The sequence below is a fragment of the Eutrigla gurnardus genome, assembly GCF_963514095.1.
Source record: "Eutrigla gurnardus genome assembly, chromosome: 22".
NCBI lineage: Eukaryota > Metazoa > Chordata > Actinopteri > Perciformes > Triglidae > Eutrigla > Eutrigla gurnardus.
In genome coordinates, this window is record NC_139933.1 from 8,448,235 (window position 1) to 8,467,043 (window position 18,809).

The 18,809-nt window shown below is 43.7% G+C and overlaps 1 protein-coding gene across 1 annotated transcript in view; it reads left to right on the top strand.

Annotated features, from left to right (window-relative positions):
- The first annotated feature begins 3,750 nt into the window (after positions 1–3,750).
- atrnl1b (attractin-like 1b) overlaps positions 3,751–18,809 on the top strand; it is a 52,030-nt gene continuing 36,971 nt past the window's right edge. The window contains exons 1-17 of the mRNA XM_084002047.1: positions 3,751–4,962; positions 7,124–7,207; positions 7,471–7,584; positions 7,776–7,904; positions 8,390–8,598; positions 9,232–9,406; positions 10,189–10,276; positions 10,702–10,963; positions 11,507–11,690; positions 11,801–11,955; positions 12,070–12,154; positions 12,360–12,574; positions 12,914–13,032; positions 13,341–13,473; positions 14,669–14,856; positions 16,347–16,560; positions 16,682–16,873. Of these exons, the coding sequence (XP_083858173.1) occupies positions 4,709–4,962; positions 7,124–7,207; positions 7,471–7,584; positions 7,776–7,904; positions 8,390–8,598; positions 9,232–9,406; positions 10,189–10,276; positions 10,702–10,963; positions 11,507–11,690; positions 11,801–11,955; positions 12,070–12,154; positions 12,360–12,574; positions 12,914–13,032; positions 13,341–13,473; positions 14,669–14,856; positions 16,347–16,560; positions 16,682–16,873 (2,800 nt within the window). The 5' untranslated portion in view covers positions 3,751–4,708. The remainder of the gene's footprint in view (positions 4,963–7,123; positions 7,208–7,470; positions 7,585–7,775; positions 7,905–8,389; positions 8,599–9,231; positions 9,407–10,188; positions 10,277–10,701; positions 10,964–11,506; positions 11,691–11,800; positions 11,956–12,069; positions 12,155–12,359; positions 12,575–12,913; positions 13,033–13,340; positions 13,474–14,668; positions 14,857–16,346; positions 16,561–16,681; positions 16,874–18,809) is intronic.

Below are 18,809 nucleotides of genomic sequence, written 5' to 3' on the forward strand. Positions count from 1 at the left end.
CTGCAGAGACAAAAGACAGAAGAGGCAAATTTCACCTGAACTCTTATTCAACCACATGGCTTTATAAGGATCAACAATCTACCAATATATAAAAAAGAATATTGAGACATACCCCGGATGTGAACCCACTCTGTAAAGTCCTTATACCTCTATTGTGTTATTTTTAGACCAACATAGCTTGCTGTTTCAGTTTACATAATCTAAATCAATGCACTTGTCAGTTAGGATTCATTTACAGTCAAAATAATGTGAGGATAAGCTGCTAAGAGCAATAACAGACAGACATTCAGCAGGGATTTTGTTGCTTTCGGCTAAATGTAAAAACTCCACAGGGTCTGTTTTCAGGATGGTAAGCTGCCTCAAAGTATTAGCAGAGTTAGTAACAAAGGCTGATACCATTCAGTGGGACTAATACGTTTCGTTTTTTTTTTGGTTGGGGTGTCTATGTTTCTCAAATTAGTTTCCAAGGCCAAGAATGAACTTCCTGGCTCAATATTTTTGTTTTTGTACAATAATACAAAAAGAAAATTTGCACTTGAGCAAATCTTTTCATCGTCTTCTCTACAACAATGCACGGCAGTGATTCAGTTCTTAGCCTGTGTCTATTAGTCCGAACCTCTGTGCAGACTTCACGGGTCACTCAAAAAAAATGGGTGTCTATGGGTGATGTCACAGCTTTTCTACACTTTATCATATAGCCTTGAGGGGTGAGTGTGAATGTGAGTCAGGCATGATGGCTCAGCATGAATCCCAGCACAAGGGTGGTCTTTCTTTGTCCGTCCTTCCACAGTAAAAGAGCCGTCTTCTAAATCCAGCAGGGGGAATTCCTATTGTGCAGCAGACCTTCGGAAGCCCCATGGCGGTACGGGTGGTTTCAGGTCTTGCACATTCAGATTTGGATGATTTCTGGGTTGCTTTTCCATGTAGGCCTACGGCGTATTTTCGTGTATGGTTGCCAAGGGCACTTAAAGTTTCGGAGCGGTCCACACTTGAACTTCACGATGTTACAATTTTTGAGTCAAAGGTGCAACGCTGGAACGGGCTTCTCTCCTCTTTCCTGCCGGAGCACAAACAGCATTCCTCAGCTGTGAATCAGAGGACAAAGGTCGGGGACTAAAATCCAAATTAGCACTGGACCCTCTTTGATTCACGGTCCCTTTGCCATGTTTGCACACACAATGCACCACCAATCCCCTGCAAAGAGAACCACCCAATTGATTTAGGCATTTTCATCTAATCTAGTTTAAACCTCTTACTGTTACGTCTGGGAATTTCCAAAGAAAGTTGAATCCACTGAATCTGCTGTCCCTGTTGTTTTAAGAACATTTAGACCAAGAATGCAGAGGGCACCGGCTTTGGACACACTACACCTTGTACCGGTGGTGCTCGGTTCCCCCCCTCCACCACAGAGATGCGTGCACCTGACTAAACGTCAACAGGCTCTCTCCCACGGCTTAAGTAAAAGAGTGTTAAGTCATCGCACGATAATATTGTTTTTAGTTCATGTGGGCTCAGGTTCATGGTAACCTCCGTGGAAAATAAACAGTGGTTCTCCAGAATTCAAGGTGGTTGCGGATGACTCATGCGAGGGCTGAGAAACGTTGAGGCGATACTTTCTGTGACAGCTTTAATCTTGCCTGCCAGGTAGGTTTTGTTTGGGGAACAGAGATTTTAGGTGATCTATTGTCCTAAATAAGGTGGATATATTATGATTCCCATAATATAGCATGCCCAAAATACACTAGACGCTTCACTTCTTTGTCACTAATACTGTGTAAAATGTCTTAAACAGCAGCATCGACATTAAAATAGTAAAACATCCTGCATCTGCATGCATCGCAGGATTGTCTGCAATGCAGGTGCAGGATTTATTTCCGGATTGATCTTTAGTATTCAGAGTGACTTGTTTTAATGTGTAAAAAAAGAGCTGAGCATACCGTTTTTCATTAAAGGTGCAGTATACGGGATCTGGAGCATACCTACTCCCTCTCAACAGCTCTCAACGTGTCGACAGCTCACAGCTAATGATGCTAAAAGTGTTAACGGGGGCAAATTATGGCTGAAGTGTTGTCATCGAGGTGTTGAATATTAATTTTGCATAACTACATATATTAAAAACAGTGATAACAGTCGTGGGCCTTAAGCTGAGATCACATTTTAATATATCACAGAAAAGCACAGGTGTAAATAATGAAATCAATACTATGGCTGTATTCCAGTGAGCTGCTTCAGTTTCAGGATCCTGGTATTGTGCGTGCTGGCTCAAGCTGTCAGACATGTCCTCGCTTACTACATAGCATTAATGTTACAGACTGTACTAAGAGTATGAAACCTCAACAGTCAGAACCGAAACTTCAGAAACGACTCCTACTCGATTCCACCAGCCCTGAACCGAAAAAGGCCAGAGTTTCTGTGCTGAAGTGTGTCTTACATGTGTGGCTGCATGCCTGTAGTTGCTGTGCAACATTGCCACCTGCAGGTGGAGGCGTAGAAGTGTGGACAAACCTCAGATACATACATTTTAAAAACCAACCACAAAGGATAAATAAAGAATATTAATGGGGAATTCTTCCATACTTAAAATGTAACGAGACGTTTCTGTTCTATTGAGAAAAAAACATTATCTGCTGAATAATTAAGCCCCTTTTCATGTCTATGGCTATGCCAGGCTCCATCTGCTACTGAATCGGCATCTGTATGCACAAACACAAACTAAAGCACATCTCAGATTTCTCTTTGGCCTGCTGCTTCATGAAACTGCATACTTCCCAAAAGCCAGATCTGTCAGACTTCTCCGCTTGGCAGCTCCCCCCAATACTTGGGAGTACAGTGACAATAGAGCCTCCTCAAACACATGAAAATTGAAAGACTTCATTAAAAAGGCGCCTGTTCCAACTTGACCTTGTCACAGATTTTTCTCCCCCAACCATTTGTGTCACTTATTGTTATTTCCTGAGATATGCGAGGACATTTAGGAGGACATCATTTTCACAGAAAAATTGACACGGAAATCACATACACGTCAAATGCAGATGTGGAAGTTGGGTCTCTCTGCTTTGGCTGAGTTCAGCGGAGCCATTTGTAGCTGTGAAAATGACCTCTTGGCATCCCATCCACGAGGGAAACTCATGGTTATTATGATGTGCTGACAGCTACACTGTCATCTCCCTGACACACCAAGAATACAAACATCTACATAAACATCTACATAGGCTATTTGCAGTGCATTGTTTAATATGTTTAATATTTGTCAATGATAGAGTCTACAACACTGGACTTATGCATCAGTTTTGTTTAATTAAATGCCACTTTCAGACACATTACCTAAAGTTAACAATGGAAATGAATCTGCAAAGAGATTAATAAAAAAGTTGGTCCTATTGCTCAGACACATGATAAAGATTTCATGAAATATAATAATAATGAAGTCATGCTTAAATGTTCTTCGAGAAATTACAGAAAAACAGGTCCATAACTTAGAGCCGTTGTATCTCACAGAAAAGTGTGCTCTTCTTGTGAGATATTAAATATACCAAGGTCAAGTTGCAAGGACAAAATGTCGTCAAATGTAGTTCCGTGGTTCGGAACTATGTTTGGAAAACTTTGACCTGGAAAACAGGACACATCCAGCTTTTAAATGCCGCATAGAATAGTTTGGTGGCTTTTTTTTTTTCTGGGACGCTGCGCCTTTAAATATATCCCCCTACCGAAGTACGCATGCGCAGCTTGTGTTTAGTTTTCTCCAACCTGATGAACTGTCTAGTGTCGCTGCGCTAGCAAATCCATCGCTGCCAGTTCTTGTCATGTTTTGAGAGCAACAGCGGGTCTTTTTTTTTCTTCTTCCTCCCCACCTCCTCCTCCTCCCACTGGAAATACAAGAAGGAACCACCAAACACCGCTGTCAAGGAAGTCTACGTTTCAAGGTGCTCACGTCGCTGTGGGAATAGACCAGCGGGATCAACAACAGTTCAAAGTATCTGCTCCATGCCCCCCCTAGTCGGCGAGAATAGCCTTTCCAGTCCCCCACATCACACCACATCCATGCTGACTGCGGCAGCCTTAGCGCTGGGTCCAGGGCTACACCGCCGCGGCCCCTTTGTTCTTCTGGGGCAAACATCCGGCTAAACTATAGCGGTTTTGTGGAAAGGACCGTCGCATGTTGCGACGTACATCCCCCCGTTTCGGTCCGAGGGATTGTTTACGCGTTAAAATGGCTGCTGGGATGGCATTTGGAAGAGAGAGAGGTCTCGAATCAATGCAGTAAACGTTACGTTACCCGGCAGAGGCCAACCAAAAAAAAAACACAACAACTGCAAATAAGCTACACATGCTAACAAATTATGTATTAGCTAGTCACGGCATTCAACGAGTTAGCCTGCTTGATTAGCTTTAACCGATGCTCGGCTCTTCTTCTTTTTTTTTTTGTTGCGAGGATCTTCCAACAGAGAGGTAGGGTGAAGGGAATTCCTCCCACTCCACAAATCCATGCATGCGGTTAAAAAGGCAGCCTTTTAAAAACACACATAACATTTGCCATTGTTGCTTCGTGAACGGGCTCAAGTCTTAACGCGAGTATGGGCAGCGCTCAGCGAATATGCAGGACTTGTTAGTTTTAATTGAAACAGCCTGAGAAGCCGAGGCTTTTCCTCCCTCCAGAAGGACGTCAAAAAAGGCCCCGGTCCTTTTACTCGAGACTCGGTCGGCAAAAATGCATCCCGGGGGGAAATGTAAGACCGAACTCTTTCTCGTTGGACCCAAGCCAGCGGCCACCCGCGGCGATCTGCGGGGCATCAACAGATACCTGGTGGTCTACGTGTTGTTTTACTTCGTGCTGTTCACCCACGCCTCCCCGGCCAAGCCGTGCGACAAGAGCTGCCTCTCGGGGAAATGCATCAACGGATCCTGCATCTGTGACCGAGGATGGGTCGGGGATCAGTGTCAGCACTGCCAAGGGAGGTTCAAGTAAGTGACTGTGATAATCCTTATCATATATTCAGGTTCGAAATGGTCTGAACCCTCCATAACTATTTATAGGTTATGATCTGATATAATCCAGTAGTGGCTGTTCATTGCAGAGAACATTGGCACTCACCAAACAGACCAGGTTATAAGTGTAACGGGATGCGATTATAATGAAAGACAAAATCCCCATAAACACTTTGATTTAAGCTCAATAAACAAGCTGAAAGTAGTTGCTACATTTCCCCCCCCCTTTTTCATGAGATGCAGCCTCTACAGACCTGTTGAGCTCAGAAGTCAGAAGATGCAGGGCTTATTTCAACAGGCTTGTAATATATGACGTGCATTCTGCAGGGAAAATGCCTGGAGCAATCAGCAGTCAAAGCTTTGATAATGGGGGGTCTTGTATTTCCTAAAAGCCAATATGACTCATTCAAAGTGTTTGTTGCGTTCAACAACAGACAGACTGGAGATATAGGCATGGGTAACTTACAGCCTGATGCATTTTAATTAATATATGGTGATGACATTGTTACTAATTTGGAAGAATATGGGTTTATCGCAGGTAAATGCCATGGCAACCCCCCCAATAGGTGCATTTAGTTGAAAGAGTGTGCACAAAGGTCGTAGTCGGGGGGAAAAAGGACATTATGGCAAGTGAATAAAGAATAGACTGCTATATAATAATAATCTTGACTCTTGACAGGAGAACCTGATGGCTTTTCAGTACATCTGAGGTGCACTTTGTGGTGCACAGGTGCTTTGATCACAGTAATTACCATCGCTGGTGATGTGTCTTGAGGTTTTGTACGGGCTGTCATCAGGCTGTAACCTCCCCATCACCGAGAGAAAAACCACCGAAATGTCCGATAAGCTTCTCTGCACTCATGGGAACGGAAGTTAAAACATTATCAATTACACATTGCTGCATAAACACAAGTTGTGGCTTCCCTCATAACAAGTGTGAAATGCTATCTTGAAAGGTGAGTCATCAGTATCGGTGTGTGTTATATAATGATTTACTTAAATGGAGAAGGACCAGACATCGCGGTGGCGTAGACGGCAGGGGCGTTGAGACGTTTAGGGGCAGACTCTCGCACGGGATAGTATTTCTCTGGGACGTCCAAAGTGCGGCGTGAAAAATGCATCACTCCTGGGTGTCTACGTCACAGCTGGTTGATGATCAATCTACAGATACACCTAATCTATTTTAATACATGCCTGTAGAGAACAAAAACAAGTGCCAAGATCTGATCTTCAGGCCGTTATCCTGTGATCCTCTGATTTAAAGAAAACATGCATCTAAAACAATTAGTGGATAAAAAAGGATATACAGCTCAGCTCCTGTGTTACTCAGACCCACATGAATGTATTTGTGAAGTTTGCAAAGTCAGAATGAAAGGAAACCAGAGCTCTCCGTCTTTATGTGATGTCAAGGCCTGAATTATTAGCCCTGAAGTATTTGTCTCAACTTTGACAATCCAAATTCGTTTTTTTTAATCAAAGTCCAATCTGTCGCAAAAGCAGAAGATTCATCGCTGTGTTGAGAAAATTGTTTCAGCTCTCCTCATCATTTTCAATTCATTCAGAGTTTGATCACACAGCTTTTGTGGTTGGGGGGAAGAATACAACTCATTTCTTTTGATACGGGACAGTGATGAAACTCCATTTAAAAGTCATCTATCATTGAGACACACTGCTGTGGTCTTTTCCAGAGAAGAATACTTTGTTGACATTTTTCCCCCCCAGTGTCAGGCTTGAGGCATTGGCAGAAAGGATCAGAGGAACCTTTTTGAAGAGACAGATTATTTAATCTTTTCATTGACAGGGATTAACCTCAGGTGCTGACTGACAGTTTTCTCTCTATTCTCCGTAATCTTGGTAATTGAATGCAATCTGCGACGCTGTAGTTGTAGACATGAGTTTACATTTATAAAAGACTTTGAACCAAGACAAGAGAGCTTTGTGTTTCACAAGGAAATGCAGTTGTCATATGTTAAACTTTATACCCTCAAAAAGACTTTGTATACATATGTATCGTATGTATACATTCTAATCTATGAACAGCCAGTATCACAATTGTTTGTTGGTATTTCTGTCATTTGACTAGATGATTGAACGTATTGCTGCTGTGCTGACTTGGTCGACTTCTGTCATCTTTCAGGTTGACGGAGCCCTCGGGATACCTGACTGATGGTCCAATCAACTACAAGTACAAAACAAAGTGCACCTGGCTCATTGAGGGCTAGTAAGTACCTTTTGTAAAATGACATCATGCCGAAGCTACAGCCAAATTTAATCACGTAGCGTAAAGTGATTAATCCAATTACAACGGGCTGATCAGCATCTCTGTGCAAGGATGCACACTTTGGTGATCCCTTCATGCTATTATCCATGAATACTACTGCAATCGGTGTGTCTGAATCCTGCAGTGACACCAAAAATAATCAGTATGCTATTCAGATGTTCATCCATCAAACCTAAACTGTTATTTCATTGTCTCCTCTGCAGTCCGAATGCCGTACTCCGGTTAAGATTTAACCACTTTGCGACAGAATGTAGTTGGGACCACGTGTACATCTACGACGGAGACTCGATATACGCCCCGCTGGTTGCTGTTTTCAGGTGAGAAACTGCAAAGGTTTCAAAGGTTCATTTGTTCAATGGATGTTATTAACGACACAGGTATGTCATAACATTTTATGTTACTTAATGCACTTGTGTCTGGTCGTTCGGGTTAAGCAAAAAGTGATGTTACTGTAACGTTTCAGTCGTGAGAAAGTGATGCTGAGAAACTTCTGCTTTTTCTGTTTAAGCGGTCTCATCGTGCCCGAGATAAGAGGAAATGAGACGGTTCCTGAGGTTGAGACAACTTCAGGCTACGCACTACTACACTTTTTCAGCGATGCCGCCTATAATCTGACAGGCTTTGAAATCTTTTACTCGTAAGTATCCAGGCACTCCGTTTGAACTCGTAGCTCAAACATCAAATAACGTGATATAAAACGTTGTTTATGCATTTTGAGTTAGATTCCTCAGCAGGATTAAGTTCCATTAAGGCTGTGTTTTAGGCCATCACCTGTGTTAAAGACATTTTTCAGGCTTTCATTGATGTGTCTAATTTAATGTAAACTGCAGCGGACTGTTTTCTTGGCCCATTAACTTTTTTCCCTGGCTGCTGATGGATGGTAATTCATCCTTCTCAGCAATAAAACGGCTGGCACAAGTGCCTCTCTGCTGGACAAAACCTGCAGCAAAAATCACCGTTTATGACCAGTGAAATGTTCTTTTCTCTTTTTATCTGCCGCTCCTTTTCCAAAAAACGCTAGATGATACTCATTCATCTTCTTCAGTGTCCAAGTAAAGGCGTGGGAGTGGCCTAAATAGCGCATACAAGTGTTGCGCTAAATGAAAACATCCTTGTGTCCAGGATCAACTCGTGTCCCAATAACTGCTCCAGCCATGGGAAGTGCACCCCTGGCAACTCCGCCGCCAGCAGGGTGTACTGCGAGTGTGACAAGTACTGGAAAGGCGAGGCCTGTGACATCCCGTACTGCAGGAACAACTGCGGCAGCCCCGACCACGGCTACTGCGACCTCACCGGGGAGAAGCTGTGCGTCTGCAATGACAGCTGGCAAGGTAACGGCGAGCTCTGGCATTCCATGTTCAAACGACAAAGGATTTGAAAAGTAAATGAAAACAACATTGACACCTCATGTAAGGACATAGTGAATGATTTCATCACATTCAAAAACACATCATACGCAACACTCTTTTGCAATCGCAGGTTGTAAAATGCTGTCGCTCTGCCCGCGCCTGCTGCGGCGATTATGCCAGAAGACGTAATGAAGACCGTGTTAGCCGACAAGTGCGAACAGCTGTGTTGTTTTTGTGTCATAATGCTGATCAGTAACACGCCGATAAGCCCCGTGACAGAGCGCTATTATCGTCTCCAGCTGGAGGGAAACGAACGCGTTCACGTGATGAAACTTGACAGAATCATTAGCGGAGGCTTGCGCTTTTTTTTTTTTTCCGGCGCGGCCTTCGTTCACACACAGTTTAACATACTCACACCTCCGTGCCTGTCATGTTCGGTTAAGGAGTGGTCGTGCTTTTGTTTCGGTACGAGCGTGGCATCCAAAGTTTCGCCAAGAAGGAGCGTTTTCTGTCCATCTCTAAGTTCAGCATCAGATGAATGTAGTTGTTTGTCTGAAAACACTGCAGCTATGGGGAGAATTTAATTTGGGAAATGTTGATCTTCACGTCTTGTAGGGCCGGATTGCTCGCTCACTGTACCTTCAACCGAGTCCTTCTGGGTTCTACCAAGCGTCAAGCCCTTTGGCACGTCACTCGCCAGGGCTTCCCACAAGGCCGTGGTGCAAGAAAAGGTTATGTGGGTGGTGGGAGGATACAACTTCAACTACAGCTCCTTCCAGATGATTCTCAAGTAAGTCATAGCATTATCCAGTCCGCTGCACAATGGAGATCAACAAACAAGCACCAAAGCATGCCATGCCCACTAAATGTATCCTCTTTATTTGCATTTACGTATTTTTAGCCTGATTTTCTTAACTTCAGATAATGACCTCACCGCGCCCTTACTTCAAATACTCATCTAAGAAAAAACTACTAAATGAGGAAGTGCAGAAAAGCTGGTGGCTTCTCGTCTGTCACACAAGTTCACACAAAACAAGCCAGTGTCGAGTCTACCTGTTTGACTTTGTCAAAACGGCAAAGTTTCATCTGTGTGCTTTGTGAAAGTATAGGTGGTGCATTCACTTAGCTAAATTAAGCGTTTAGTATTTAGTGTTCTTGGATGAGTCTCCAGATAACTGCAGAACTGACTCCTGTGCTGCTGAGTCATGTCCTGGCTCAGAGTTAACAGCCAGTCATTGACTGGAAAGGCTCCCTCCCTCTGCTCCCATCTGTCTGGTCAACATCAGGTGCTATGATTTCTGAGGAAAATTGATGATGGGGCTCCAAAAGTATTTTTGAAATGACCAACGTGGGGAGGATATGAGCAGATGTGAATGCCTTCAAGCATGAATTCAGTGTGAAAAACCTCTAGCTTTGTGACCTGACGACTAAAATGCTACCTTTTGGCTTTAAGGGACAAGGACAAGCAACATGTGTGCGGTGTTTTGTAATATGTAGGTCATACGTAGGTTTCATGTTCTGCACACGTTTTCATGCGTTTCAAGTGTAATGTCCTGTTGCATTGCCTTGCAGCTACAACCTGGAGAGTGGTATCTGGAACACGGTTCCTATCAACAGTGGCCCGGTGCCAAGATACGGCCACTCACTCGCTGCTTTCCAGGTAAACACACACAGATTAGCCTCGACCTCTCTCTGCCTGCAGACAGGATTTAGACCCTGACGTTAGCAGAAGCGAGAACTAGATGAGATGAAAGTTTGCTTACACAAAAAGGAAACCACACCTATAACTGCTCATTTTCAGTATTAACATGTCATGCTTGAGTAACTGTGTGTTCAAGCATGAAGCTTAGAGACATGTTTTCTTTCATGTGGTCATATATCTGTGATTACTAGAAAAACAATATTCCCATTAGTAACACAAGCAAGCTTTATGGCTTTATGGCTCTATAAACTGAAGTAGATGACGGGATTTCAACCACTCAGGCTTGTTTGATAAGGTAGATTTTTATGGCATTGTGTTTTGACACGCGTTTTACTTTTATTACAGCTTCTCTGCATGCCTGTTTAAACACCTCTTCTTTGCAGGATGACATTTATATGTTTGGTGGGAAACTGGAGGTGGGCTGGGCGAACATTACAGACGAGCTGTGGGTGTTCAACATACCCAGTCGGACGTGGCAGCGGAGAAACCCCGTGGTTGGCCCACCGGCCCAGGCTCAGATTTACGCCGTGGAGGGTCACTCGGCCCACTGCGTGCTGCTAGACGAGGGCGTGGCCATCATGGTGGTCATCTTTGGCTACTCCCCCATCTACAGCTACATCAGCAACGTTCAGGAGTACAACCTAAGTGAGTCACACAACTTTTCTTTTTTCGGCTCTCTGTATTTCATAGCATCCCATCGCATGACTAGTACATTGTGGGAAAGGGGATCTACTTGGAATATCTATTCACACAAACACAGTATAAAACAGACAGACATACAATAGACAGTAATACGCTGAGCTTTCAAAGCCACAGCAGTCAATTCGTGTGTGGTTTGGGTTTGAAATCGCAATCATTTCCACAATGCTTTGGAATCCATTTTTTTATTGAAAACCTGCCAGCAAAACTTCTGCAAATCCTTAAGAAAACAACAGACATTTTGGATGCTAGAAGCTGAGAAGCATTGTGGCTTATTTTTATGTCCTCAGTGAGATGTAAGCATTTTTAAATCAATCAAAACTTAAATCATATAAAGTGCACACAGCAAACTGACATTTCACGCCTGACTGTGCTTTGATTTCTGTCAAGGCAGCGTTCTTCAAATGATTAAGAATGAAAATATAATTTGACTCCCATCATTTTTCTTCCTCCCGTGTTAAAAGCTTCCTGTGTATTTGTCCTTGCCAGGGTCTAACACGTGGCTGGTGCCTGAGACTAAAGGCGCCGTTCCCCAGGGAGGTTACGGCCACAGCAGCACGTACGACAGCGGCAGCGGTAGTGTGTACATTCACGGAGGCTATAAGGCGGTGCCTGCCAACAAATTCGGGCTTGTCGATGACCTCTACCGCTACAATGTTCACACCCGGACATGGTAAATCAACATATTCATTATGCATTCAGGCCTGCGAATATGACACTGTCTGTTCCATGTATTCTCGTTACGCTCGCTCTTGACACTCGCCCGTCGTGCTTATGTTCCAGGTTCATCCTGCGAGAGAGCGGCTTTCCGCGGTACTTGCACTCAGCCGTGCTCCTCAGCGGCACCCTGCTCTTCTTCGGCGGCAACACGCACAACGACACGTCACTCAGCAACGGGGCCAAGTGTTTCTCCGCGGACTTCCTTGCCTACGACATCGGTATTGTTCTCGACATCACGCCACACTTCGTCGCTGGCCCTCGCCGCTGTGTCATAAGCACAAAGATGAACCAGATGCTCCCTGACATATGGTGCCATGTGTTTTTTCCCTCAGCTTGTGATGACTGGAGACTCCTGCCTAAACCAGACCTGCACAGGGATGTCAACCGCTATGGTCACTCTGCTGTGGTCAGCAATGGGTGAGTCTTTCTCATGGACTAAAACGCACTGCTTCATACAAACTAAATGTTTCAGTACATTCATCTTATCAAACAAGGTCCCAACATCACGTTGAATTGTACTGCCCTTTTATAGTTATTATTACTTTGTTGCACTTATTGTGATCTTGTGTTTGTATTTCATCCCTCCTTGTTGACACTCTGCTCTCACGTTTTCTTCGCCCAGGTCCATGTATTTGTTCGGGGGCTTCTCCGGTGTGCTGCTCAACGATGTGCTTGTTTACCGACCGCCCAGCTGCCAGGCCTTCTTGGCAGAGGATGGGTGCGTGAATGCCGGACCCGGGATCCGCTGCGTCTGGAGCCGAGGCCGCTGTCTCCCCTGGGAACCCAGCATGGCTAATGGAAGCCTCATTCCAGCCACATTCTGCCCCCCTAAAGCCGGTGAGAGAGACACATGCTAATTTCTGGTTGATTCCTCCTTTCCAATTTAATGCAGCATTAATATTTACCAACATACCTGCACTTCTCTTCCAGAGTGACAAGACAGGAATGTAGGCCTTCAGCTATTCTGTGATATTGTGGTTTTAGCTCTATCTAGTAATAATAATGGACTAAACTTTTCATTACATCAGTAAGCTGCTCCTCCTTAGTTATAAAGTAACTGTTACCTTTTTTTTTATTTCTCCTGAACTTTATCTATCTATATCTATAATTCTCACCTCACCTCTCTCTCATAATAACACTCATCACTCTGTTGTCCCCCTCCCTGTAACCCTTTAGCCACCGTGGACGAGCGCTGCTACCGGTTCTCAGACTGCACCACCTGTACAGCCAACACCAACGGGTGCCAGTGGTGCGACGACAAGAAGTGCATCGCTGCCTCCAGCAACTGTACCTTAGTGAGTTGTCCAACAGGGGGCGTCAGAGCACTTCTGCTCTTCAGAAAAACGCTCACTCTCTCAGATGTTATAGATATTTGGGCATCATCCATGTTGAAATGAAGTGATGATTGAGGTTTTACTTGGTGGTTATGGTCTCTCTGTTTCGGGAGAGGACATACTGTTCTCCTGCTGTCCGAATGATACAGATTAGAACAAACATGACTGTGTTTTAGAGACATTTTGAACTGAACTGTTCCATCTTAAATTCCAAGCTTCTTCTTCCCCTGTCTTTTCTATTCTCTCCTCTCTTTTTTCTTCTTCTGTAGAACGTGAGGAACTTCACAGAGTGTCCAGTGCGGAACGAGCGGTTGTGCAGCAAGCTCGCCAACTGCAAGAGCTGCTCGATGAATCTCAACTGTCAGTGGGACCAGAATCAGTCAGAGTGCCACGCTTTGCCTGGTACGATAGACCTCCAAGCACATTTCCAGCATTCACAAACACACATTTCCACACATGCGTAAGGAGAGGGTCAGGTTTACTGTATTTGTGTCTTTGTCGATGCAAGTCATGAACCCTGTCCTTGATCTAGTGGATGAAATGTGATGAGAGTTAAAAGCTCATAACACAAAGCCGTCACTTATGTTGAGAGCTGGTGTTCACTGTAATGAATGACTCCTCTGACATTCAGACTTTCAAAGAGATATTCATTAAATTAAGGCTATGTACATTGTTTTTTAAAACGCGGCGTTTGGTATTCGCAGAGATGTACTTTCAAGATGTCATCCTGATGTTGTTTATCAGGTCTGGCAGTTTATTTGGTTTATCTCTCATCCTCTATTCCCCCTCCCAAGTGTTGACGCTGGCTGAATCTGAAGAATTGTTGCTGTCACTTTATCCATAATTTTCAGTCTGGCAAGCCTTGTCGCCTAAGGGCTTGTTTGTGCAGCGGGAGCTGCAAATCATACGTGTTTGTGTGTGAATGCGTGTGTGTGTATTTCTAATGCCTGAGAGGGAGTCATGGCATGATTCAAACACTGAAAATGGAGACAAGCGCAGTCCACATGCACTTGCACATAAAGATCTAAATGAGCATCCACCATATTTTTATGAGCAGTGATTAACAGGCAATTTGGCATCCAAAAATAATTTAATCTCTTTAAAAAGGCAAATAAGTGCAGAAGCCACTCCTGTTGGATCTGAGACACGCAAGCAGACCCACCAGAGTGATGTGGTGGTGTCTGTATTTGCAGAGACCAAATACCCTGTATTTTCTCTTTTCCTATGATATTTTCTGTGTTCTGGACTCTAATGGGTGTCAGCAAATAGCATTTGGACCCCACATAGGAGTGTAACCTCCAGCCAGCAAGCAGCGTGTCCCGGCCGTATTCATTTCCAGGTCAAACGCTGCTGTTTTGTCTGGTCCCTCAGCCGACCGAGGCTCACAGACCTAAAACAATCGGGAAATAAGGTGTTATTATTTTGAGTCATGGCTTTGTTCTCACTAAATATCTAAATATTAGCAAACGAAAATACAAATACATCATTTAAGGGAACAAAAGTATTGTCAAAGTCGTTTTAAATGTAATAGAGAATGCCCATAATTTTTGACTAACATCGTGTCTTGGTCTTCTCATTATACCCATTCTTTTTCCAGCCCAGCAATGCAGCGAGGGATGGAGTCAGGTGGGAGAGGCCTGTCTGAGGATCAACTCCAGTCGCGAGAGTTATGACAACGCCCAACACTACTGCAAGAACCTCAATGGAAACATCGCTTCACTCACCACCTCCAAACAAGTGGACTTTGTGCTCGAGGAACTGAAGAAGCTCCAACAACATGACAAGGTAGATATACATTTAAGGTACACGCCTGCAGTAAATACTGTATCAAATCCAGTCGGAAGTATTTTCAGGTTTCCCAGCTGATTGGGTATGCCGCTTACAATTTGGTGCGGCAGAAGAGAACAGGGAGTGATTTTCCGCTAGTCGGGCCTGTCAGTAACTCTGATGAGATATGCATTCTGAGATGATTTTCTCCTGATCAGTTTTGTAGTCGCACACCGCTCTGTTTTCTGTCGGTCTGATTGCCGCCCTGCTTTTAGCTGTGAAATGTGTGTGTTTCAAGCCATTTTTCATCAAATCGTTTTCCACTTTGGCAGTGCCACAAATGACACAGTTTGTTTCCCACTATGGCGCGATTACAAGAAGACAACAATGCTAGGCTAAAGTTTCGGAGATACTGCACTTGATGAGTCAGACTGTGACGATCAACATCCGTCTGTTTTGTTTTACCTTGTTTGAATTGTGTACTTTTTGTGGCGCCATCCGAGTTTCTTCTGTCTGCTTTATATAACAAACCAGGGCCACATGACTCACCGTCTGGATGAACAAGCTTATGCATCTATCTAAGGCATGATCAGAATATTGCTTTTATATAGTTCATCTGAAGTTTCTAATCCATACTGAATAAGTGCAAACATGTCAACACATTGATTGAAATCTGTGAAGCAAATTGAAAACGTGTGTGTCTTTCGACCATCCTCCAGTTAAAGTTTTCAGACCTACTAGGCTTTATATTGACACTTACCGTACTTACAGTCATTGGGCTGCAGCGGCTCAGAGGTAGAGCAAGTCATCCTTTCGGATCTTGAGCAAGATACTGGATTTCCCAAATTGAATGTGTGTGAATGAGTTAGATTAGATCCTGATGGGCAGGCGGCTCCTCTGCCATCAGTGTGTGAATGAAGTGTTAAGCTCCTTGAGTGGTCGAAAAGACTAGAAAAAGTGCTATAGAAATGCAGGTCCATTAACTGTGATATGCTGTACCCTTAGCTGTCCAGTCCAGCAATACAGTTCATAGTATGAGTATAACTTTTAAATGATTATTCGTTCATAGAAACGACCGCAAATTGTCCCATAATTTAAGCCTCTTCATCTTTAATGGAATTTCGCCACAGCTACCCATCCACCTTGCACCTGAAACATAATTGTGGAAACTATTGATGATTTTTACTTCGGTTGTGCCCGCTGTATACATGAAGACATCATTTGTTATCAGTCTTCTGGGTTGAAAGTTTGTTCCAAACAGAACCTTGGCATGCCATTTCCCATCATTTTCCCATTACATTACAAGATGAATCCTGAAGGCAAATAAGTAATCATATCAGTTAAATTATATTCAGTCGACTTTTAATGACATTCTTGGTTCCCAGGTGTAAGTGCAGCAGCCAGTTATGTCTTAAATGGCATGATGGAGCAGAACGGGAGGCGGCGTTGTGATATCTTACATTTGTGATGTCAGTTTGTGTGTTTAGCCTTTTGCTGTGTCTCTACAGCGGCTGTCTCCCTGGGTGGGACTGCGAAAAATCAACGTGTCGTACTGGGGTTGGGAGGACATGACTCCCTTCACCAACAGCAGCCTGCGCTGGCTACCTGGCGAGCCCAGTGACTCTGGTTTCTGTGCCTACCTGGAGGAGCCTCAGGTGTCAGGCCTCAGGGCCAATCCATGCACTGCCACTGCCCACGGCCTCATCTGTGAAAAAGCTACCGGTGAGACACGCATGCACATACAACATGAATATGTTATCTCTTTCTAATATTACAAACGAACAAGTATGATCTTTTTTTTAAATGACTATTATTCTTTCCTGTCTTGTCATTTCCTGTCCAGGAAACCCCAATCAGAGTACCCGTCCTTCCTGTAAGAAGCCTTGCTTGGTGCACACCAATTGTGTCAACTGCACCAGCCAGGCCATGGAGTGTATGTGGTGCGGCAGCGCACAGCGGTGTGTCGACTCAACTGCCTATGTCATCTCTTTTCCCTATGGACAGTGTCTGGAGTGGCAGACTGGCGATTGTTTGGGTAGGTGTCTGTTGCTAAACTTCCATCTAAATGAGGCTCCTTTGGAGTCTGTAGTCTGGCATTAAGGTGGCCAGCAAAGAGCTTTTCCCAGATTTGCTGCTGTAAGCAGTCAATAATCATCACTGCAAGAAAGCAGGTCAAGCAGGAAAACTACTTAAAGTGGAAAGGTGTTTGTGTCGGAGCGAAGCTGTTTTTTTTTTATTTTAATGGCCAATTACTCTTGCATATCACTGCCCCGAATTGTTAGATTCCCTGATGACCATACTGCAGAGCCTACAAATACCTTCACTCTATGAATGAGAAGATGATGGGAATGGCTGCACATAAATCTAAATATGAATGTCACCGTACTTGTCAATGCCGTAATGACGAACACTCAATTGCAAGGTAGCCACGCCCAAAGCACACCCTGCTTTATCATCTATTTTACTCTAAATGGGGCTTTAATTTACAAAGTTAACTTAATTTGTATAGAAGATTGCTGGAGACCATACAGTCATGTTTACAGTGTTTACTGAGGTTATAAATCAAGTGAGAATAGGGTCCTTTTCTTATAGACTTCTATACAGCTTCTTTTTGCAAAGAGTGGAGTCGCCCCCTGCTGGCTAGTAGAAAGAATGGCATTAGAAAGGGGCCACCTGAAGCATGGACCCCTGTACTGTTTTCTGGCAGTTCTATAGTTGTTTAAGTCTCAATCTCAGTAACAATTGTAGACATTTAACCCTTGAATATGCTGTACATGTTTTCCAGAGTTCATACTAACGCATAAGAGCATGTTAGAGGGTACCAAAATAATGTGATTATACTGAGATAACGAGGTGCTTTGCACTGAAACAAACAATTCAAACAAGCAATGAAGAGGGAAAAAAAGCAGCAATAAAAGGGATTACCCATCAGGGTTGTATAGATAACGTAATAGGCTTACATTCAAACATGAAACAAAAAGGGCAAACAAAACACATCTGCTTCCTTTGTATAATTATACTCTTATTTGATATTATGTTGCTAAAGTGAAGTAAATTGGACTCGTACAGAGGTAGAACTGTGCTACACATTGGTACGTTGATCAGAGAGATTCCTCACCTGAAGGTCGGTGTAGCCGCTGAGGCCGATGCTGCTGGGCTGCGTGATGTATGAATTATCCCCAAAGTTGTGTCAGAGCGTAAAAACATCTCAGATCAGTTTAGCGAGCAACAAATATCGGGGAGCTGAAGGGTGCGGTCTCAAATCTATTTGTGTCAGGCGGTGTTAGGTAACCCAGGGACGTTGGTGCGCGCTGTGGATATTTGTCTTGAGGAATTTGTCCCTTTTGGCGTGAAGGACAGAGAAGGGTATGCTATAAATTCTCTCTGTATTTTCTTCTTTTTTTTTTTTTGCTCTGTCTGACTTTCACATTCACTCTAAAAGTTTAAATCACCACTTAAGTCCTGAATTACTTCACTTACTTCACTTCTTTCCTCCTCGTTTTCAGTACGTAGGGAGGCTTTCTTTATGCTGAGTACACTCCAGGCATGTATTTCAAACCATAGATCGAGGATAAAATGCCCTGTAGTGTCATTATCAGCAGGGGGGGATTTGCCAGGCTTTAATGTATTCGTTTCTCTCTGTAGAAAATTGTCTAATCTGGCACATTTGAAGGTATTATTTGTGTATTACTTATAGTTGGGAGTTTGTTTCTTCGCTATCGGGAAGGACTCTTTATTTGTGGCCATCAAGTGCAGTTGTAGTTATTTCTACCTGTCATCGTGGAAGTAGTTCAAAATGCCTCTTCATCTTTTGCGTGGCCGGATCTCGCCAGACCAAACGCATCAACATCACATCTCCACTATGAACGCACTGTCTGTCTGTTTCATCAACAAAAAAAGCGAAATCCCCCCGAAGCTGTGTTTACTTCAGACAGAATTTTAAACAGGCAAGGTCGAGACGACTCTCTTCT